The following is a 25033-nucleotide window of genomic DNA, read 5'->3' on the forward strand; positions in this document are numbered from 1 at the left end:
AACCAACACCGAAGAGCTTGCTTTAAGCCATACAATGACTTCTTCATCCTGCAAACTTTTCCGGAATTATTTTTGTCAAAGCCAGGGTGAATTTTCATGTATACCTCTTCCTCCAAGTCACCATGTAAAAAGGAATTATGAACGTCCATCTGATAAACCTCCTAATTCTTCACTGCTGCAACTGCAAGATATGTTCTAACAGACACCATTTTCGCCACGGGAGCGAATGTCTCGTTGTAATATAGACCTTCAACCTAATGATGGCCAAATATCACAAGTCTAGCCTTCAATCTTTGAAGATTCCCATGCTCATCGTACTTCTCTTTGTAAACCCATTTACTCCCGAGTGCCTTTTTACCGCGAGGTAAATCTTCTAAGACCCAGGTGCCTTTCTCTTCAAGTGCTTGAATCTCATCGGCCATTTCCTTCCTCCAACCTTCATGCTTCATAGCCTCTTTAAATTTTTTCGGCTCATTGCTACATGTAGTAGCTGCAATATATTTTCTATGTTGCACAGAAAATTGGTGAGAATAAAAAAAATGTGTTATGGGATAAACAGAACATGAGGAAGGTGTCATAGATGAACGGTGAGGCTGAGATGGACTTTTATTCCGAATGGTGTGTGTCACATAATCGCGAAATTTGACCGACGGAAATTTTTGGCGCTTGCCTTTACCCAAGGTGTCTGCATTTTCAGCATGCTCGAAGACCTCGGACTCACCCTCACTCGGACCCTCCATAGTTGCTGCCTGCGCAGCTATGCTGGGCAGACGTGCTGGGCTCCTCACACCCAGCTGCTGCTGGAATTCTAGCAGCCTCAGCAGACGTGCTGGGCTCCTTAGCAGTCCCTGCCGCAGGTTGGCTGCGGTGTTGCAGTTTCTGCCGCAAGCCACCTGCGGTCTCCTTTGCCCAAGTGTGCTCATCACATACCTCACACACACTCTCCACCTCGCTGCCCCCCTCATCATAACTCCCCACAAACTCCTAAGCCTGCACATTTGTAGAGCTTCGAACATAGTCAACATCATGCTTATTCCAAGGAAATTCATCCTCAATAAATTGCACACCACGAGAGACAAAACTCTCCTTAGTCTCCAAATCATACACCTTCCATCCTTTCTTACCAAACGGATATCCCAAAAACACGCACCTTCTACTCCAACTAGCAAACTTGTCACCCTTGCTTCTTGATTGTAAGCATAACACAAACACCCAAACACCTTAATGGATTCATATAAGGGTTGTTTTCCAAACTAAATCTCAAACGGAGTTTTGTAATCAAGCAAACTAAAGGGAGTTCTATTAATCAAATAACATGCCGCTTGCACACATTCCCCCCAAAATTTTCGAGGTAAGTTAGACCGCAAGGCATGAGCTACATTAAAAATATGTTGATGTTTCCGTTCTACACGCCCATTTTGTTAAGGCGTTCCCACACACGAGGTTTCAAATATAACCCCATTAGCAAAAAAATAATTTTTCAAGGAGTTAAATTGTGTGCCATTATCACTAAGAACCACTTTGATCTCACTATCAAATTGACGTTTCACTAAAGCAACAAAATTGAGAAACATGTATTCAACCTCAGTTTTATTCCGTATTAAATACGTCCACACACCTCTTGAAAAATCATCAACTATAGTTAAGAAATAATGAGAACCACAAGTCGATTGAGTCTTGTAGGGTCCCCATAAATCTACATGAATAAGTTCAAAAATACGACTAGCTTTATTATTGCTAATGGGAAAACTACTCCTATGTTGTTTTTCTCTAGGGCATACATCACAAGATTTATTTTTAGAATTTCTAGTAAAACTACTCACAACGGGAAGATGTTGCAATATTTTTTCTGACGGATGTCCCATTCGTTGATGCCACAACTCTGTCGATTGAACACCATCTACCTTCAAAGCCTTCACCTCAGGAACACCACGGAAATAATAAAGTCCATCCACGCGTTCACCCGCTCCAATCACCTTCCTCGTCGTTTGGTCTTGTATAACACAAATTTTGTTAGTAAATTGCAGAGTACAATTTAATTCATCACATAATTGAGTTGCAGAAATCAAGTTGCAATTCAATTGGGGCACAAATAAAACATTATTAATGTTCAATCCCCCTTGTAAAATAACAGTGCCAATCTTAGATGCATTAGCACTCTTTCCATCCGGAAGGCCAACCAGACAATGTTGCACATCAGTCACATTCGTCATCAAAGTCAAGTCACTAGTTACATGATTGGATGCGCCGGTGTCAACGATCCAACCTAGGTGATCCTTACCCCGTAATTTTGGTTTCATACTGTTCAAATGATCAATAAGTTGCTGAATTTGGGTGGGAGATACACCCACAAGAGCAGCTCCATCATTGGTCGTAGCACCTTTGCCTTGCGTGGGGTTAGAGGACGACTGTCCAACCGTCTTGTTCGCACGCACCTGCTGGCCAGCAGCACACCTCGACCCCCTGATCGACCTCCCCCTCTGGAAGAGCCCAAGTCACCTCAACCTCGGCCCCTACCTCCATGGGGATGGTCTCCCCACCAAGATGGATAACCATTAAGCTGAGAACAGTCCGTCTCATCATGTCTTGAACGATTGTAATGAGTGCAAATTTTATCGGAGCCACCCGTTTATCGTTGAGGTTTAGCAGTAGTGTCATGCTGAAGTTTGAAAGCCATAAGACTTTCACGCACCTCACCTCCTTTCAAACGCTCAGCCTGAATTATTTGTTGATAAGCTCTATGAACTGATGGTAAAGGATCCTGAGCCAACAATTGACCCCTAATCAAGCCATAAGCATCATCTAACCCGATTATAAAATGATGAACAAAATCTTCCTGCCTCAATTTTTCAACTTGAGCCACAATATTACACGTACATGCACCGCAAGAGCAGGAGGGGACGGTGATATACGTGTTCAGTTCATCCCAAATTTTGGCAATTCGACCAAAATACACAGCCAAAGAATCAATCTTTCCTTGCTTGCAATCACCCAAGGACATCTTCAATTGACAAATTTGAGTGCCACTAACCACACAAAAGTCGTTCTTCATATTGTTCCACAAGAGATGAACATCATCATATTCTCCAACCGTTGCCCTTATCGAAGGGTCCAACGTATTTGTAATCCACGAGACTAACATTGAATGAATAGCCTCCCAATCCTCCAATTTCTCTTGATCAGTTGGTTTCTTGATACTTCCATCAACAAAATCATACTTGCGCTTAGCCTTTAACAAGGTACGAATGGCCCTCGCCTACTCATCGTAGTTTTCACCCTGAAGTTGTATCGGAGTTATAACATTCCCAGGTCCATCACTCGAACCTAGGTGATAAGCCATGTCTACCTTAGTTTTCCAACCGTCACCACCGGAGCCAGCACCACCCGTCATTAGTCACGGCTCAGCAAAGGTAAGAAAACAGAGCAAAAAATTGAACGAAGGAAAACTGCTCACAAACTATCGTAAATCAATTATGAAAATCGAACGTACGGAAAAAAAATTTAGACCTTAACCTGGCTCTGACACCATGTTAAATCAAGCACAAATTAAGCACAATTCATCAAAAAAATACTTTTTGTATTCCTCATTCATTCATATCAATGGTCACAATACATGAATATATAACACTTAGTATAATAGTCTCCTCAATATTCTATCATATCTTTTCACAACATATGTTCCCTAAAATATGCACAATAATATCACAATAATAATATCCTAGATACATACACTAGAATATCTCCAATAAACAACATTGTGGAGCTTAGTAGCATGGTGGAGCGACAACATTGTGGTTAGCATTCTGTAACAACAACAACATCAATATTTCTACAACTTATTGTTCTAATTTTGATACCCAGAAAATTGAAGTCGCAAAGAGAAATACATTCAGCAATTATTACTCTAAAAGAATGGAGTACAAATAAATTGAAACAATAATAATGTAACACTTACCTAGAATCATGTTAACCCTAGGTATACCTTAAATCCTGCACCATCACAGTACCCCTGCTCAAAAATCTAATTCAGATTGAGAAAAATATACAAGGTCAGACAATTATTTTTTTTTATTTTTTACTTTTATTTATTTTTTATTTATTTATTATTATTTTTTTACACAAGTTGAAGCAGAAAACAAAAAACTAAACTAAAGCTAGGTAATTAAAAAGCATAGTAGAGTCCGGTCTCGCATTTATAGCATTTGTAGCAGCCATCTTTGCCATTTGATGAGCCTCCTCAACCTTTGATCTTTGTTCTTTACGAATTATACACCACTCCAACTTATGACCAATTCTGCTTATTTCATTGATCGTCCAATATATCGTTTTGTCTTGTGGCCCTTTTCCTTGTAGTATATCCACCAGATTGCTAGCATCCGTTTTAATTATTATGCTTTGTAGCCCTGCTTCCCAGCACCATTTGATCGCTTGTAGACAAGCAATGGATTCTGCTTGTAAGGCTTAGTTTGCAACTCCATAGGAGCACCCTTTGGGGAGTAAGACAATTATTAAAGTAAGAATATACCTTACAAGAAGACTTGGAGATCCTTTGGGGAGTCTTCAAAAAGCTATAACTCACAACGAAGATTGAATCATCAGACCCAAACGATGCAACAATGCAACTCTAAACATAGTAAAATTCCAATTGTAAACAGTCATATTTTTCGTTAATTATTCATGGATGATTCTACCGTAGTCGTCGACTACGGACAACTATGCTAAGAAATTAAATCTGAACCGCTTATTATGTTTATTGCTTAATCTTAACCTTTAAATATTACAATTTTTAAAAACTTAAAAATCTAATTTACACATCATTTAAGTTATGACCAGTCATCGACCAGTCAGCTAAGTGGTGTTTGTTTTCCTACTTTTAGAGGGGTTTTTTTTTTTTTTTTTTTTTTTTTGTCAAATTACAATTTTATAAACTACCATCCAAATAAATTATAAAATCGATTGCAATTTTTTTAGAGGAAAACTCATATTAACAATTTCAACCTTCTTCGTCCAAAACTCAATCTTAAATTACCAAAGTATATATGATATCAATAAGATTAATGTATAATCATCATATTTATGCGTCAATATAAAATTAATTTATGAGATTGAATTCAATGTAATTATATGTATACACAATTTGGTTAAAAAAAATTGCGTATTATCTTATAACCTCGTGTTTAATTTTATTTGTCATATGATTTTGTATTAAATTTTGATTAGTCATATGAATTTTCCAGTAATCCACCATTGTTAAAGCTTGAATCTACAATGTCATTGTTTAAGTTGGGCTTTTGTTTACGTTGAAGATGAATTTATTTATTTTATTTTTGTACAAAAATAAATAAAATGAAATCTTTTTATTTGAACGTTTGATTTAGAAAGCGTCAATTGGGAGTGGGAATATATGAGAAAAAATATTTTCTATATTTAAGAGATGATATACCAATTTGATTATTTTAGCTATAACAGTCTTCCAAAAAAAAAACCAAAAAAAAAAAGCTATAACATTACAATAGATTTGGAAAAAGAGAAAATGCTGTTATCTTTTGTATAAAGAAAGAAATATTCATTTAAAAAAATTATTTGGCCTTCGCTGAAAAAAAAATGATAATTTCAGTTATTAGTACAGTTGAAAAAAGTGATATTAGTTAAAAAAAAAAAAAAAAAAACATAATCTTTGACTAAATCATGGACAAAACAAAAAAAAAAAGAAGTGATTTTAGTTTTCGAAAAAAATAAATAAAAAGTGATTTTAATCTAATACTTCGTGATTTGAAGGGTTATTAGTAATCTTTGACTAAATGATTGTCTAAACCTTTCTTTAATTATCTTTTTTTTTTCTTTTCAATTTTACAATATATAAATATATATAATAAATTTATTTTATTTGTTTTGAAACAGAATATATATGATAATTATTTTTCTCAAATTAGCGTTGACATTTAATATTTAAAGATACTCCTTATTTGATTATAAGTATTTAAATTTTAGAATAGTCATATTTATGTATAAAGGAAAGATGAATTTTAATTGAACCTTGTTATTGTTTATCAATGGCGTTACATTTGATTATTTAACCATTATTTAATTCTTTCTAAACAAAGGATTATAATTCTATTAATATTTGAAATTTCAAATTACTTATACATTTTGGGATCTCTAAAATGTTGATTTTTACATAGTATTTTTTTTTTTTTTTTTTTTTTTTTTTTTTTTTTTTTGTGTGTGTGTGTTGCAAGTCAAGTATAATTAGTTAAGTTAGGATGAACATAGATTCCTTAAAATAAGGGGTAGTGGATCATTGTTTGCTTGCTTTATTTTGTATATTTTCATGTCTTTTCAACTCAAAAACTTAGATTAAAATTACTAGTTATATTTAGGTTAGGTCATCACCATGTCGGTTCATGTTCGGGTTTAGGTCTCAAATATTAAGGTTAACTCGGGTCTAGGGTTGGTTTCAGGTAGAGTCATATCGGATTGGGGTCATCATTTTTTTGGGTTCAAACAGGTTGGTTAATACTCGGATACGGGTAAATTTTTTGGGTCGGATCAGTTTTTAACAGGTCTTTTTTATATTATCATTTTTCTAACTTTTAATAATTTCTTTGGTGGTAAAAAAAAATTCCGTTTTATCACTTTTTATTACCTCACCACTTAGCTTAAATAAAATTTAATGACAATGTTTATAAACAACTTTAAATAAACAACAAATGAGTAGTTGGCCAAAAAAAAAAATATGAAGGGAGCACTTGATTAGAACTATTAAGTGCCTTCTTTTAGAAAAAAATTAGACAATTGCCTACTTTGATTGTAATAACCTTCAAATATTCTTATTGGGTCTTTATAATACTTAGGGCATGCTCACTTCAGCTTTATTTCAGTTTAGTTTAGTTTAGTTCAGCTCAGCTCAGCTCCAATTAGTTCAGTTCAGCTTCTAATTTCCTTCTCTCATAAAATATTCCTTTCAACTCCAATCAATTCAGTTCAGCTCAGTAAATGTGAACATGACATATTGAAACTGCCTAATTTGATTATAATACTTCCACATATTCTTTATTAGGACTCTATAATACTTAATTGGGACTGCCTGATTTGATTGTAGTAACCTTCAAATAATCTTCATTGGGACTCTATAATACTTAATTGAAATTGCCTAATTTGATTATAACTAAAGTGTACCCGTGCAAAATGCACGGGATATACAAGAAAAAATAAATTTAAAATGTGAAAAGTTGATTTTGATGTTGTAATTTAGACTTGAGCTGTAATGGTCGGTTTTGGACTGGTCGGTTCTGTTGAACCCTAATTAGCTCTGTTGTGCTGAGTATTAATAATAATCGTATTAATAATGTGCTAACACCATTTTGCTATGTTGAAATATGATATTCTATGCTTTGCTTAGAAGCTCAAAAAACAGGGTCTTACTCTTTTATGTCGGTGGCCACGCAATGCTATTATGGGGTTTACTTTTTCAAAGTTATAGAGGTTACCTGTTGATTGTTATAGGTGTTACTCGTGTTACTCAGTTAATGTCATATGGGTTAGTGTCTTGCTCTAGAAGTTACATACTTTGTTCTGTTGCAAGGAGTTATTCGGCGAGGCCAGTTGCACAAAAACGTGGTGTACATTTTTTTTGTTTTTGATGATTAAAGAAGTGGAAAATGTTTGGAGGGTAGTCCCTAAAAAATGCATATAATTGAAGGGTTGGGGATTTAGAGTACTATAGTGAAATGTTGAATAAAGGAACTGTATACTCGTGCTAATGCATGACATATATTATACTATATACAAAAAAAATACTCGTAAAACAAAGTGCAATATTAGTACGAGTGTTAATAAAAAAAGTGAAATGTTGTTAGGGATTTTGAGTGATATTGTGAATTGCTGATAAAGGAACCGTATACTCGTGCTAATGCATGTCATATGTTATACTGCGTACCAAAAAAAAAAAACACACACACACACACATAAAGTGAAATGTTAGTAGTAGCCCCATAAAAAAAAAAAAAAAAAAAAAAAAAGAAATAGTAGTGAATGGGTAGTTATTATTATTTTTTAAAAATAAAAATAAAGTAGTGGGTTTGGTAGCTATTTTTTCTTTTTCTTTTTCTTTTTTTTTTTAAAAAAAAAAACCCAACTTAAATCATGAGAGTTGAGCATTGGGGTTTTGGAGGGCTCTCGTTAAAACAACTCTACAATTATATTATAGATATATACCTCCAAAAATTCTTTATTGGGACTCTATAATACTTAATTGGGATTGCCTAATTTGATTATAATAACCTTGAAATATTCTTCATTGGGATTCTATAATAATTAATTGAGACTGCCTAATTTGATTATAATACCTCCAAATATTCTTTATTGGGACTCTATAATTCTTAATTGGGACAGCCTAATTTGATGATAATAACCTCGATTGGAATTGCCTATTTTGATTATAATACTTCCAAATATTCTTTGGGACTGTATAATACTTAATTGGGATTGCCTTAATTAAATATAATAACGTTCAAATTAATTGGGACATTCTAATTTGATCTAATTTGATTATAATATCCTCGAAATATTCTTTATTGGGATTCTATAATACTGTATTAGGACTGCCTAATTTGATTATAATACTTCCAAATATTCTTTATTGGGATTGTATAATACTTAATTGAGACTGCCTAAATTAAATATAATAACGTTCAAATATTCTTTTTGGGGACTTTATAATACTTAATTAATTCATATTTGTTTATAATAACATTGAAATATTCTTTATTGAAACTCTATAATACTTAGCTCTGTTGTACTGAGTATTAATAATTTGCTCACACTTGTTCTACCCTGCTGACATTGCTCTGCTGAAATATGATATTCTCTGCTTTGCATAGAGGCTAAAAAAACAGGGTCTTACTCTTTTATGTTGGTGGGCACGCAATGTAGTCAGCTATTATGGGGTTTACTTTGTCAAAGTTATAAAGGTTACTAGTTCAGTGTTATAGGGGTTACTTGGTTAGTGTCATATGGGTTAGTGTCTTGCTCTATGAGTTACATACTTTGTTCTGTTGCAAGTAGTTATTCGGTGAGGCCAGTTGCGCAAAAACGTGTTGTACATTTTTTTTTTTTTTTTTTTTTTTTTTTGATGATTAGAGAAGTGAAAATTGTTTGGAGGGTAATCCCTAAAAATGCATATAGTTGAAGGCTTGGGGATTTATAGTACTATAGTGAATTGTTGATAAAGAAATTGTATACTCGTACTAATGCATGTCATATATTATAATACGTACCAAAAAAATAATACGCGTAAAACAAAGTGAATGTTAGCACGTAGTGTTTAAAAAAAAGTGAAACGTTGGGGATTTTGAGTGCTATAGTGAATTGTTGATAAAGGAACTGTATACTCGTGCTAACGCACGGAATATACTTATGTCGTATGTATATGTAAAAGAAAATGAATTATGTGGAAGTCATAATGGTATAGGTTTTTTTTTAAATTTTTTTTTTTAAAAAACAAAAGAGAAGTGGAAGTGATTAGTGATATGGTTAAAGTTGGAGAGGAAGTTATCCAATAAATAAATAAATAAATACATAGAATGCATAGAATTGCTCCATTCAAGAATTAGAGTATTGTGGTGAGAAGTTGTAAAAACGACTCTTAAATTATATATTAGATATTTTTTTTTAATAGATTTGTTACAATATCTTTATATAACATTTAAAATTAAAAGATTATTTTTTGCCAATTTTTGTATTTAATAACATTTAAATTTATGGAAAGGAGGATCAACATATACAAATTAAATTATATATGATAATAGTAAAAAATTTGCCTCGTCAAAATAAATCCCTACCTTATAAAAAGTGAAAAGTTGTTCTTATGAACAGTGGTCGGACCTTTATACCCTTAAAATTGTTTTTTTTACCTTATTACCCCCTTAAGCTTTCTCTCTCCTCTCCATGTGTCTTCATCTCTGCCGACCAGAAGTAATAAGTGGTGAATTTTAATTTTACAATTCTCCATGCTGAATTTCACAATTCTCAATTCTCAATTCTCAATTTTAATTTTACATTTTCAATTCATTCCAACAAAAAATGATACCAAAAAAATGATACCAAATTGGCCAACAGAAGTTGATATGAGCTCCATTGAAGTGCTCAATTTTAATTTAACATTTTCAAATCAACAAAAATTGATACCAAATTGGCCAAGAAAAGTGGTCGTAGAAGTGGAGAATGGTGCGCGGTGGTCGCGCTCTGACTGGTGGCTTAGGGCGGTAGATTGGAGTGGCGATTGGTGTTGGCTTTAAGAAGAGGTGATGCGGTGTTGTTATTGTGGGTTGCGGATGGTTTAGTGGTGGGAATGCGAGGTGGCTGTGAGTTGCGATTTGCGGTGTAAAATATAAGAACCTCCATTCAAATTGTGTCCTTGAGAAGTTGATACAAGAAATGACATCAAAGAAGCATTTCGTGGTCCATCGGCTGGTGTCGACAATGGTGAGGAAGGGGGTACGACAGCACAGCCAACTCTTTCTCTCTCCTCTCTATATAGTGCAAAAATACAAGGTTCTGAATTGTGGCCAAGAGTTGGTTTAGTATTGATTTATACTCACAATTTTGCCACAAATGAGAGATAGAGTATGTTCTTCTTTTGATAGTTTAGTATTGATTAAGATTAATTAGTTGATAAATAATTGAATATGGCTTTTTAATCGCATTGGTATAATTATGTGTGATTTTTGGTTTATATGGACTGGTGTTGACTTCCCCTTTATCTCTTTCTCCGGTTATGCATGTCTTGGCCATGATAATCTCTATGGTCAAGAAGCAAATTGTGAACGACTGTTAGGATGCCATTTTTGAAAAAGTTGGGATAAAAAGGTCATGGAACTTTGGCTCTAATCTCCCTTTAAATATCAGTAATTTGCTCTGATCTCTACTGTCTTGCATTTTGTTTTTACTTGAAATTTGATTTTTTTTTTAATTTTTTTTTAATTTTTAAAATAAATAGGTTTTGATTATTAGCAAGAATTTGTGAAGGCTTGCAACATAAATGGAGTGTCTTGTGAATTCTTTGCTGGGTTAGTCTTTAGCTAATAGCTACCGGTAGTCTGAAATACAGCTTCTTGATGAAGTGAATATGCTTGAGCATAAATTATAAGATTTGCAATTTGTATCATTATTCTTCTTATTCCTCAATACTTTCTGGTGTAAGTAGATACTCAGTGGTATCTCCACTACTGAGTTCCTAGTGGCATATTATCAGGCTATTAGCCATATTTTTGTATGGCAACATGGTGCATCCAATTTAACTGCAGTCCATTTTGTGAGTAACTGAGTTTGATATCGCACTACAACATTGGTGCATCCAATTATCGCTGCACTCCTAGCGAATATGTCATAATGCACGGGTCCACGGGATACATCTCAAATTACTCCAAGAAATAAAGACTATTCTAGCAGGAGAAGTGAAAGTAATGGGGAACCATTTTTTTTAATTGGTTTTGGGAGGGTAAATGATTATTTTATTTAAAAATAATAATAATCAAGAGTGCATGGTTTTAAAAACTGAGTGTTTGGAGAATGGAGAGTTGTGTTTAAAGATTTTAAACCAAGTTAACCAACTCCCCTTGTGTATCACATTATTATGACACAAATTTGGTCCTTCAATTTTGTGAAGTATTATTTATGTTAATGATACATGACGTCGACAAATCAGCCCTTCCCCTTGACACTCCAACAAAAGAGAAGGCTACAAGATAAGATACAGGTGAGATTGTTAGAGGAGATAAACTTGTTCTTCGATACACAGCCACTGGGCTTCTGTAAGTTATCCAAATACGGATACAATAACCAAAATACTAATGTCCCTGTACACAGGGTAAATTTCACATTCGATGTGACTGACGCCACTGGGACTCTAAAACTCACTGCTTTTGTTGAAGACTGCGAAAAAATCATTGGTCTCCCTACTTCAGAGATATATGAGAAGAAAATGGCGGTAAGAACAAAAAAAAAAAAAAAAAAAAAAAGCCCATATATATCGAATTAATACTCTTAACAAAAACATTAACTTCATTATTGGATAGGGTGATTGGCCGGAATTTGAAGAAATAGCTACCAACCTGCGGACGAAGACCATACATTTCCAAATTGCACCAACAACTTCTCTCACTAGAATCGGGGTCCTCAAATGGGTTGTATATCAAGGAGATTGAAATTTGACTACACATGCAAGGGGTCCAACAAAAAAACAAGAAGCAGCGGTTTCTCCTTAAACGGCCCCTTATCTTAGCTATATTAATATTGCTTTAGTACTACCAGGGGAAAAAAAAATAACGTGTCCTATAAGGACACTTTTTGCAAAACATTATATATATCTATGTACTTCGTAATATTAGGCTTCATCTAAATTTATGTGCCATGTAAGAACTCTTTTATTGACATCGAATAATAAATGGCAAAGTAGGTTGTCATACAATACAACTTTGCTTGCACTCTACTATACAATTCAAACACACAACTAATCGATTGTTTTAAAAAAATAAAACCTAACAGAAAATGAAAGTATTAAGCAAATAAAACACAACACAAGCAAGGGCGAGCCGCTCCGCGCGCATCGCGCGCGTTGACTCCCCTAGTAAATAAAAAAAAAAAAAAGAAAAAAAAGAAAAAAAGTAAAGAAGTTGTCTATCATTTGATGGGTCTTTTTATGTATGTATGGAAGAAATATACATAGAATATATCATAAATGATACTCCATAAAAGGTTGGAGTAACAGTGTAATACTCCATAGAATTTTCTAGCTTTCTTGGTTACACATCATTTGATTAATACTTAAGTTTTATTATTCTTTATTAGCTAATATATATATATATATATTTTGCAATATTTAAGGATAAGAAGATTTTGTCAAAAAGGATAAGAAGATATCTTCAAATTTGGGATTTATTTATTACCATAAATGTAATAGTTTGATTTTAAAAAATATTTTATAATATATTTCCATAAAAAAAAGGCCCCATAATCAACAGATTATAATAATTTGTTTCAAAAAAAAAAAAAAAAAAATTGAACCTAATCCACGGATTTTTGTAAATAAAAATTTATAAAAATATTAGTCATCTTCAACCTTATGCATTTTCAACATTCAACAATGGCACTATATGTATCTTCAACATTCAACAAGATTAATCATTAAAATATATCAAAATTAATCACAAAATTATTTTAATTAATACTAAATGTTATATTCGGATCTCCAAATAAATTATTGCAACTTGATTGAATAATTATTTCTCAAAATCTAGAACTTTGAAGTTTATATTAATCTAACTAATACTCGAATCACATTACTATAATTGATGAATATATTAATTATTTCTACAATTGATGAATTGAACAATATAAATTATTATATACTGTAGTTAGGTTGACAAATTCATTGAAATAAATTTTCAGTTTAAGAGTATGGATGAAGATGACATAGGTTGAAGATCAAGTTCAATTTTAATGTGAATGATGATTTAAGGTTGAAGATCATATATTTAAATTAAAATCTGCTATTTTTATATTATTAAAAAAAATAAAAACATGTGTGTAAAAAGAATTATCTATTAACCAAACAAGCTCTTGATGACTGTGTAGCATAGGTGTTGGATTGGATGGCTAGGATTAGATAAATAAATATCAACGATTCAGATTTAATCTCTTAGCGTAGTCGTCTGTAGTCGTCCGTAGTCGATGACTATACTAGAATTTTTAATTATTCATCTACAAAATGTAAAAAATACTCATAAATTAAATTCAATAAAACAGGTAACTCATTAAATATTCAAGTATACAACCTCATAATATTCTGTTCAAGGGTCTGATATAACTCAAATTAAAGATCAAATGCACACAAGGACCATCTACTCAACTGCTATTTGTCGCTCCCATTTTACCAGGTAACACTCCCTTTTTGACTTGAATGGACCACTATTCCCTTTATGCAATTTGTGTTATAAAAAGGACCTTGTTCCCCATTTGAACACAATACATGAAACGGTCCCCTCACTTCACGACATTGCTGTCCCGAGCCTCCCAAAATCGGTCCCCACGACCTTGCAACCAAATCGGTCCCCACGACCACCTAAATTTTCTATTTAAAAAAATCGTGAAATTTTCCGACGGGTCTTGGGTCATGGACGGCGAGTGGAACATACGTACGCCGGAGAATGCGTCGGATCATTCTGTAAGTTTTTTTTTATTTTTTATTTTTTTTTATTTTCAGTAATTAGGACATCCGCCTAAAATTTCCGGATGTCCTAGGTACATCCGCCTAAAATTTCCGGATGTACCATGGAACATTCGGAAATTTCAAGCGGAAGATGGGATCCACCTAAAAAATCCGGATGTTCCATGGTACATCCGGAAATTTTTGGCGGATGTACCAAGGGACATCCGGAAATTTTAGGCGGATGTCCCTATTCATATATATATTTTTTTTAAATGTTAAGTACGGTTATTTAATTTTTTTTTATGTTAATTAAGTTTTTTTTTTTTTTTTTATGTATTTTTTTTTCGTGGACTTGTGATTATTGTTGTGATTTAGTATTTGATAATTAATGTAATTTTGTTGTATTAATATGATTATTAGTAATATGTTTATTTTTTAATACATTATTATTATTATTTATATTATTATTGAAAATATTATTATTATTATTATTATTATTATTATTATTATTATTATTATTATTATTATTATTATTATTATTATTATTATTATTATTATTATCGTAGTAGTTGTTGTTGTTGATATTATTGTTGTTGTTGTAGTTGATATTATTATTGTTGTTGTTGCTGTTATTTTTATTGTTGTTGTTGTTGTTGTTGATATTGTTATTATTAATTAGTAGAAATATAATTTTAATATTATTATTATTATTATTATTATTATTTATTAATTAATTAATGTTATGGTCTTATAAATTGTTTTGTAGTTGTTGTTAAAATTTTTTATTATCATTAATATTGTTATTGTTTTGTATTTGTTGTTATTATTATTAGTATTGTTATTAGTATTGTTATTATTATTATTATTATTATTATTATTATTATTATTATTATTATTATTATTAGTATTATTATTATTATTATTATTATTATTATTATTATTATTATTATTATTATTAGTATTGTTTTTATTATTATTATTATTATTATTATTATTATTATTATTATTATTATTATTATTATTATTATTATTATTATTATTATTATTATTATTATTACTGTTTTTATTATTATTATTTTGACATAAACCATGTTTTGTTTAATTTGTATAGGATATGGAATCTGAGGAAGGCGGTGACGGTGTGAATTATAGTGGGAATTTTGTCACCGATACGACATGGGCTGATGGTGTTTCCATAAAATTGGGATTTATATTGGTGAAATCGTCTTATAACAAAACCAGAGATGGTCGGCCGTATCGGTATTTGCGATGTGATCGGTCACGAAGGAGCAAGCCGAGAGATTTGGAGAACGCGATACGGAAGGACACCAAAACCAAAGCTAATGGTTGTCCATTCTACATCAAGATATATTATGATGTCAGCACCGAAAGTTGGAAGACCATTGCGAAAAATGATCACACCGGGACACATAACCACCCAATGATTGTGTACCCAGAGGTTCACCGTAAAGTGAGCGGATTGAGTCCGGGTGCAAAACAGGTTGTGCGGGACATGACAAAGTCCAAGGTTGCTCCCCGTAACATCATGTCCACTATTGCCGAGCAATTTCCTGATGATCATCCAAACATCCGACACATTTACAATTGCCGAAATGACTTCAGGATGGAGATGTCCGAAGGAAGAGGAGTTGTTCAGCAATTTCTTCATCTGGCGAGAGAGAGTAAATACATTTACTAGGTCACGAACGATGATCACAACATTTTGCAACATGCATTTATGGTGCACCCGATCATGGTCAACATACTCCGCACATACCCACATGTCATAGGTATGGATTCTACTTACAAGACCAATCGATATAACATGCCTTTCTTTGAGATAGTAGGCGTGACACCGACAAACCAGAATTTTCTAGTTGGATATGTTTTCATGCGCGACGAGTGCACAGCTAGCTATCGGTGGGTGTTGCAGAGATTAAGGGAGTTGATTGGGTTTGATAAAGAGCCATCTGTATTTATTTCAGACCGTGATCTTGGGCTATGTGCGGCTTTGAGAGAAGTCTTTCCAGGGACGTCACATTTACTCTGTCTATGGCACATCAACAGAGATGTGGAGGCTAAGGTGACGAAGATGTTTGGAAACAAGACGGTTGGTGTCAGTTTTAGAGCTGGGAGATGGTTCAAAATCGTGAATGAAACAACATAGGCGGAGTATGATCGTGCTCTAGCTGCCATGCAAGTGAGGTGGGGAAAATATCCGGAAGTGATTCAGTATGTTCAGAGAACATGGCTTTGTCATAAGGAGAAATTTGTGAAATTTTGGACGAACCAGGTTCTTCACTTTGGTAACACCACCAACTGCAGAGTTGAGAGCCAACATTCAGCAGTGAAAACTTGGTTTGAATCATCCACAGGTTAGTTGTATTATTTTATTAGTTGTTCTCGTTGTTACGTAATTGTAATTGTATTAATTGTAATTGTATTTGAATTTACTAATTAGAATCATTGGCAGGTGCTTTGGATACCGTATGGGCCCGAGTCCATTGTCATATCGGTAATCGCATCATACAAATTCGTAATGACTTGGAGGCATCAAGGTCTAAAATTGGTCAGATGTACAGACAGTTGCCACTGTGACGTATAAATGGCAAAGTGTCTCAACATTGCTTGAAAGTTCTGGATAAGGAGACGAAAAGGATGCGGGATTTGAGTTACCAGGTCCATGAACGGTGTGGATGTGCTATGCGTGTGACCCATGGTCTTCCATGTGCTTGCTAGATACATGATTCGATAGTTGCACAGACAGGATTGTATAGCAGCCAAATTCATTCTTTCTGGAAGATACTGGTTATTGGTGATGGTGTTAACATTCCTGAAGTGGTAAATGATTCGATCGAGGAAGTTGCACATTTTCGGTCCCTAATCGACGAAGTCATGGAAAGTGACCCGGCCGTACGTCGAAATGTAACGCGAATCATTGAAGAGGAGCTACATCCAGATCATTCACACCTTGAAGAACCACATATTAACCTTAACACTCGTGGTCGACCGAGGAGAAATAACACCAGGCGTGATCGTAGCTATTTCGAGCATGTGAACCGTCAACACACTCAACGTGGTGGTGACCTAGAACCAGGTAATACTAAAATTCTATATTTAATATAAAAATATGTAAACTTAATACTTGTAGCTTTACTAATAATTTATCTTTTAATTTTGTGTTGTAGATCCAAGTGACATTAGTCACTGCAGGTATTTGAACTTGCTTCCAGCCCCAATGTTTTCGTACATTTCGTACTGGAAGGATGTCATTGGTGATGGGAACCGTGGCTTTCGTTGTGTCGCCGACTTCTTCTTTGGCGATCAAAATCAATGGTTTGACGCTCGGGAAACAATAGCGAACGAGATCGCTGGTCATCCTGATTTGTACGAACGGATTTACGGGCTTGGGCGACTTTGGATGAACGTGGAGCGTATTCGATGGGATGGTGGGCTGTCGGGGAGCGGCATTGGATGGTTACAATTCAAGATTTATTTCCTATTGCTATGTGGTTCAACGCAAGGGTGATTTGTCTCGGAGTAGACCTAGTACCAACTTGCTACTACCCATGCATCATAGTCTTACCGCTGAGGGCACGCAACGGGGTTCAGTCACCGACTCGAGAGTTTGTGATTGCTACAGTTGGTGGATCACATTTCATCCGTCTTGACCTTGTACCTGATTCACCACTCCCGCCGATCGCCGGTTGGTGGACGGAACACCACGAGGATAGTGTCAATGGATGGGATCAAGCATATCAATTGAGAAGGGACATGTGGGATGCATTAGTTAGGTAGTTTGTAATGTACATTCACTAACTTTGAACATTTGTAAGAAAATTAGAATTATGAAATTAATTTTAAATGTATTTGCTTTTAATCTAACATGATATGCAACAAAACATCAAATATAAAAATAAAAATAAGTGTCCAGTTTATACATTACATTTAAAAAAAAATAAAAATAAGTTCATAACATAATTAAAACCAATAACAGAACATCTAATCAAAATAATCTAAAGTCTCATTTTTGACTTCCAATCAAATACAAGCTGCTCAGTCATTGTTCAAGTCTCACTCGACATTTCAGGATACTCAACCAGTGCTCTTTGGTGAATCTCCATGGACCGACCCATCCACTGCAAATCAAACAATAACATATTATAAACACAAAAATTCATAGAAGTCATTGTTAATATAATAATAAGCATAAATACTTACGTAATCAGTGTTAGTCCGCTCAGGCAGGTTGCTTGTAACTCCTGCACCTGGAGATACCCGCGGGTGAGAAAACCTGTACAGCCACTGCATGTAACCAGGTGCAACCGAAGGAGCTGCAACACTAAGCCCGGGTAGGGCACCTAAAACAACACTCTGAGATACCCCAGGGACAAACCTCTTCCACATCACAGCTGTCATCTCAGTCGGGAAGTCTACCCGATACATCTTCAAGTTAGTCGGCCTCTTGGCCTTCTCTGGCCTGATGATCTCGCGGGGAATGCCTTGCACGAAACCAAGCTGGCGCACCACTCTATCAGGCATGTACGGCTCAATGATGTTACGGTACTGGATGCAGCCAATGAATAAAGTGGGGGGAACTCGTAATGCAGGATCAGCTCCGTACGGTAGCCAGTTCACCTCACGGTCAGTAAGAGCATCAATCCTAGTACGAAAAGCTAACAGGCGCTCCAGGTTCTTGCTAGGACATCCCGCTCCAACATCCCAAGCAGACGCACGAGGCATTTGAAGGTCCCGGGTCAAGGTACCCTGCTGTGGCCGAAAGCACGAAAAGTACTCGTAAATCCACGCTTGCAGAAACATGAGACAACCAGCAATCGAATCAGCACCTTTCCGTGATGCCGTGCCCAGTTGCCGATACAAGTAGGCCAGTGCAGCTGTTCCCCAAGCATAATCGTTAATAGGGACATCCGTGTGACATAGCTCGTGGAGGAAGGAAGGATGCGTACGGTTACCACTCTTGTCTACAAACAGTGTACCTCCAAGCACTAACCACAAGTATCCATCAAGCTGCTCACTAAAGTCCCGGTCAACCGCCATTGTCGACTCAAAAATCTTATCAGTCAACACCCCACTACCCTGCCAAATGGTCTTTGTGCCGCAAACCTCAGACAGATCATCTGGAGTCATATCCATGGTGATCGAGCACGCGTCCCGTAACACGTCCGTGCTAGGAGTAGTGGTCACCATATTGCCTGCAACCCGTAACCCAAGTATGTTGTACACGTCGTGCAGCAAGATCGTAATCTACCCAAATGGCATGTGAAAGGTGTTCGTATCTGGCTGCCACCTCTCAACAAAAGCAGAAATTAACGGCCAATCAAGTCTCTTAAACATCAGGACGGGCAAGTGAGACAACCAACTAGCATCAATCGCCGCAAGGTCCTCCACAGATTGACGACCTCGCCAAGTGAACAAGTCAGAACATAACTTTGTCCTACTCAAACAGCGCAAAACACTATGCTCCTGCTCCATCCAGATATACCGTGCCACGTGACCGCCAAAACTAGGGATAACTGACCCATCCTCAAGCCCACCCGGCATCGGTTCCTGCACTAACCATGCCTCTGCTGAGCTGGAAGTAGGCTGACCCGATCCACTACCAACAAATCTCCCAAACTGACCCCTATATACCATATGGAAATCCTGAGGGTCCTGTTCTTCATCCCGGTCACCAGCATGACTAGCCGAACATTCGTCTTCCTCGTCAGATATGGGTGCTCCACTTGCAGAGTACAAGGGTCGACTACTACCAGACTGTTGGTCTCTCGACCAACCACTAGTAGACCCGTATTGCTGCTGCTCGGGCTGAAGCGGTAAAGATCAAGATGTCTGTCTCCTAACAGACGCATTCAGACGTCGTGATATTGCATGTCGAGCACCAGAACCCTCGATCTACATAAAATAAGAAAATAATCCGATTTTAGTAATAATAATAATAATAACAATAATAATAATAATAATAATACTAATAATAATAATAATAATAATAATAATAATAATAATAATAATAATAATAATAATAATAATAATAATAATAATAATAATAATAATAATAATAATAATAATAATAATAATAATATCAACAATAATAATAACAATAATAATAATAATACTAACCATAACACTTCAAAATAACAATAAAAATAACAAAATCCAAAAAAAAAAAAAAACAAATTAACAACAACAACAATAACCTTAACATTAATAATAAAAACCTAATATCAACAAAATAATAAAAATTATCATATTTTTAAAAATAATAACATTACAAAATATACTAACCACAATAATAACAACAACAATAATAATAATATCAACAATAATAATAACAATAATCACCATAACACTTCAAAATATCAAAAAAAAAAAAACAAAATCCGAAAAAAAAAATTAAAATTAACAATTTTATTAACGGGCAAAAAAAAAATAAAATAAAATTGGACCATCCGCCCAAAAATTCCGAAATTTCCATGGAGGATCCGCCTGGAATTTTCGGATCCTCCATGGAACTTCCGGAATTTTTGGGCGGAAGTTCCTGGGATCCGTAATTAAAAAAAAATAAAAAATTACCTCGTCGCCACCGTCGCGCCGCCGCCTCTGCCGCTGCCACCAGCGCCGCCGAAGCTCCTCCCTCCGAATCTCAACCTAATCCGCCTCGAATCACCCTTTTTTTTGTGTTTATGATGATTGTTGTTTTTTTAAAAAATGAAGAAAAATTTTTGAATTTTTTTTTTAAAAATTTTTTTAGAGTGTTTTAGAGAGTTGGAGAGTAAGAGAGTTAGAGAGAGAAGTAAGAAAGTGAGAAATGTTGGTCGGGAAGGAAAAAACCGTATTTATATATTAGGGGTAAAATTGGAATTTCAAGACAAAAGGGAGCGTTACCCGGTAAAATGGGAGCGACAAATAACAACACCCATAATCTATTCTCAAGTACAATTCAATCAAATCAAGTATTAGTTTAGTATATATCAACATGATTAAATAACATAACTATAGAACACATGACTTAATATGCAAAAGGTTCATTGACTATAACTCTTAGAGATCAGACTGCCTGCATTTTGACTACTCTAACTTATTCATCAAAAGAACCTTAATAAGCCAAGGGTAGTTGGAAGAAGTTGATAATTTGTTCGAGATAATCCAACTTCCGCAGGTCAAATTCTTTTTTCCAGAACAGAGAAAAATGATCTGTTTCCCACACCATTACTGAAATTTGCATCAAGATCATATGGACCATAAAATCCTCCACTTAGTGATGCCATATGCTGCTTGTTAAATACAGGTTTTGATTGATCGCGATAAACAAGTGGTTGGTTCAATTTGGTATCTTATTCTACTTTAATGTATACCAAAACCTCAATAACTAGCTTAAAAACTATCTTATTCCTATAAAAAAAAATGTTATAAATAAATGGAAAATATTATACATAGCTCTTAGGGCTACATATAAACATTAAATTTACACTTGAAAATCGTAACAAGTTTAAAAAAAATCATCAAAATATAAACACAAATAACACTGATTTACACGTGTTTTTGTCATAAATTCCTAATTTTATACAATTTTCAAAAGTATATTCAATGCTTATATATAGCCCTTAGGGCTACATATAGCATTGTCCTAAATAAATATGTAATTCAAAAGTTTAAGTTTTTACCATCCCCTACAACTATAGTTGGCAACTTGTTTAACAAGAATATAGCCCAAGTTCTTGATAAATCTATCCCTCAATTTAGTTACTTTCTTGATCATCACATCGTCCTTTGTCACTATCAGCAAACCTTTACTCAATTATAACATTATAACCATTTGCATCCACCAATTTCACGGGAAATTCCCTGTTTCTCATGGTGAGAAACGAAATTTGTTTCTCATGAGGGCATTTTCCTGAATAAATCAACAACTTTTTCATTATTGTGGGCTCCACAGTTGAATAAAGTTGTTGGTTTATTTACGAAAATGCCATGTGAGAAACAAAATTAGTTTCTCACCATGAGAAATTGGGGCATCCTCCAATTTCACCATTAACATTCAATCAGTACATCACGATAATCCCCAATAATCCAACCTCCTAATTATAATCAAATCATTTAATTACAATCAAATCTCCTAACAATATTAAACTATAAGTAAATACTTAGTAGATCTTAGCGCCCATAGCGGCTCTAACAGAGTCAACAAGCTATTCAACACCTCTAAGCATTTTTTTTTTACAGTGAGAACAAAGAAAGAAAAACACAAGCAACCATTTAAAAAGACCAAAAAAGACACTCCCAAGAACAAGCCTTTCTAGCCAACCAGTGTGCAGGAGACATCCATTTTCGAGGAACCTTAAGAATTTTACATGCTGCAAAGGTAGACAAAAGAACATGTATATCCCGAAGCAACCAATGAACAGAAACCTCGTCCCTCTGCTGTTTGTCTAACATCAGACACAGAGGCTTACATTCCGAGTAAATAAGAATCCTACGAAAACCACGAGAAAAGGCATTGCGTAATCCCCAGAAACAAACTTGTAACTTGGATTGTAAGGCTGAAGAAGAGAGAGAAGCACAGGCCCCTCCCCCACGGACTGAAGGAGAGTCAGAATCACGAAAAACCCAACCAGCACCTGCTAAATTGTCCGAGGACGACCAAGACCCATCACAAATCAAACAAATATCAAACCCTGATGTAGGATCCCCAACAAGAGTAGCAGCAAACCTCGAATTAGCCGGCCTAGGATTAGGACCCAACGCAGAAGAGGGATGATGAGAATCTTGAGTCTGCCTTCCCCGCAAATTTCACTGAGAAGGAAGAAGCAAAATCTCATCGGGAGAGACAACTTGTTGCCGGAAACGTACATTATTGCGAGACAACCAAATAGCCCAGAGAAGGGAGAAAAACTGCACTAGGTTCTCCCAGTCCTTAGTAGCCGCTAACAACGAGACCATAACAGAAAACCATTGGAGAAAAGAAAGATGAAGGAGGCCCTGGCTATTGAAATGAAACGAGCTACGAACCCACAAAGGAGCAACGAAATCACAGTCTCGAAACAAATGGTTGACCGTCTCCAGCTCCCTTCGACAGAAGCAAAAAACTGAATCCACAAAAATGCCTCGAATAGCTAGAACCGAGGCAACCGGAATACCATCCTGAATTATTTTCCAACCAAAGATCTTCCGATCCACTTAGGAAGAAGAGGAAGCGCCCAAAATTTCCTTTACCAGGGAGCAGGTAGGGACCCCAAAGGAGGAAACCTGATAGTCTGCTGAAGTAAGAGAGCATAGGCAGACTTCGTAGAAAAGGAGCTATCCTTAGTGAATTTCCAGTACACAAAATCATCCATAAGTTCTTGTAGACGATCCAGACTAAGAATCCTAACGGCTGTTGGGCCATTAAAAAACCGATGGACTCTCGAGGAGTCCCATGCGTTTGAACGCGGATCAATTATATCAGACACATGAGTCGGAAGATCCGACTAAGATAAACCATCCTTGAATAACACTAGACCCCAAGGAGCCCTGTCGTCAACTGTAATGTGTACCCTATTACCTCTACCCACCTTCCATCGTACACCGGAAGAAATAGCCGAAAGAGCCATATGTTACCCACGACAGCCCCAAGAGGGTCGAGAAATACGAGCTCCCGGGGTGACAGGCAAGGAGGGGTACTTCGAAAACATGAGCCTAGAAACCAAAAGTTGGGGATTTTGAATCATCCTCCACCATGTACCAACAAGGAGAGCTGAATTAAAGTAGGCAATGTTACGTAAAGCCAAACCCCCCAAACCTTTGGGTAAGTGAAGAAGAGAAGCTGAGCGCAACGCCAAACCCTTCCGAGAACCAAACGACCTCCAGCAGAAGCTGGCAAGCATATTGTCAAGTTGAGAAGCTACGGAAGATGAAATCTTGAAAACTGACTAGATATGATTAAACAATGCAACCAACACCGAATTTATGATAACTAATTTCGCTGCTGCCTACAAACGAAGAGAAGCAAAAGCAGACAGGCGACTAACAACCTTGTCAATTAGAAACCTGTATTCAGAAACTTTACTCCTTCTAAGGTCAACAGGAAGACCCAGATAGGTACCAAAAGAAGTCTTTGATTGTAACCGTAGACTGCGAGCAAAAAATCACGGTAGTTGTGAGGCGTATTTGGGCTGAACTTGACAAAGGACTTCTGAAGATTAATCATCTGGCCCGAAGCAGAACAAAAGGTCAAAAGAATGGCCATGACATTGTCACACACCTGGGGCGAGACTTGGAAAAATAACAGTGAATCATCTGCAAAGAAAAGATGAGAAATCGAAGGTCCGCCCCTAGAAATACGAATACTAGAAAACAAAGGTTGATCTTCCGCTCGCCTAAGTAAGGCCGACAACACCTCCACACACAACACAAATAGATATGTAGACAGAGGATCACCCTGTCTAAGACCACATTGTGGTCTAAAGGAGGGCGTAAGATTCCAATTCACAAGAACCCGGTATGAGACAATTGTAACACACTGCTAAATAATATGGACCCAGTAAGGCGGAAAACCAAAAGCCAGTAAAACCTGAGTTAAAAACTCCCAGCGCACTCTATCATAAGCTTTATTCATATCCAAATTTAGAGCCGCGTAAAAACGCTTCCGAGCTTTAGAAGCATTCATAAAGGACAGAAGCTCATGAGCTACCAGAGCATTATCAGAAATTAGGCGACCTGGCACAAAGGCATTCTAAAACCCTAAAATAAGAGAGGAAAGCACCCCTCGCAGACGTCCAGTAATGCACTTTGCGATGCATTTGTACAGGACATTACATAACCTAGTCG

General features: G+C 35.5%; 2 protein-coding genes across 2 annotated transcripts; both read right to left on the bottom strand.

Moving 5' to 3' along the window:
* Window positions 1-2629: 2629 nt before the first annotated feature.
* Window positions 2630-3391, bottom strand: LOC145628723 (uncharacterized). Its single transcript, XM_081681110.1, has 2 exons — window positions 3347-3391; window positions 2630-3256 (listed from the first exon to the last, which is right to left on the bottom strand). The coding sequence occupies exons 1-2, from the start codon at window positions 3389-3391 to the stop codon at window positions 2630-2632; spliced, it is 672 nt and encodes a 223-aa protein (XP_081537236.1).
* A 19092-nt stretch (window positions 3392-22483) lies between these two features.
* LOC145628733 (uncharacterized) lies at window positions 22484-23562 on the bottom strand. The gene is made up of 2 exons (XM_081681120.1): window positions 23441-23562; window positions 22484-23003 (listed from the first exon to the last, which is right to left on the bottom strand). Exons 1-2 carry the CDS (start codon window positions 23560-23562, stop codon window positions 22484-22486), a joined length of 642 nt encoding a protein of 213 aa, XP_081537246.1.
* Between the last annotated feature and the right edge of the window lie 1471 nt (window positions 23563-25033).

This window comes from Chenopodium album, chromosome 1 (genome assembly GCF_948465745.1).
Source record: "Chenopodium album chromosome 1, dcCheAlbu1.1, whole genome shotgun sequence".
Lineage (NCBI taxonomy): Eukaryota > Viridiplantae > Streptophyta > Magnoliopsida > Caryophyllales > Amaranthaceae > Chenopodium > Chenopodium album.

Bases quoted from the DNA above. Each gene is read 5' to 3' on its own strand.
- LOC145628723 (XM_081681110.1), bottom strand. From the start codon at position 3,391: ATGACGGGTGGTGCTGGCTCCGGTGGTGACGGTTGGAAAACTAAG. The intron at 3,257-3,346 runs GTAGACATGGCT...TACGATGAGTAG, and splicing joins GTGACGGTTGGAAAACTAAG to GCGAGGGCCATTCGTACCTT.
- LOC145628733 (XM_081681120.1), bottom strand. From the start codon at position 23,562: ATGGATGATTTTGTGTACTGGAAATTCACTAAGGATAGCTCCTTTTCT. The intron at 23,004-23,440 runs GTAAAGGAAATT...TTTGCGGGGAAG, and splicing joins GGGTCCCTACCTGCTCCCTG to GCAGACTCAAGATTCTCATC.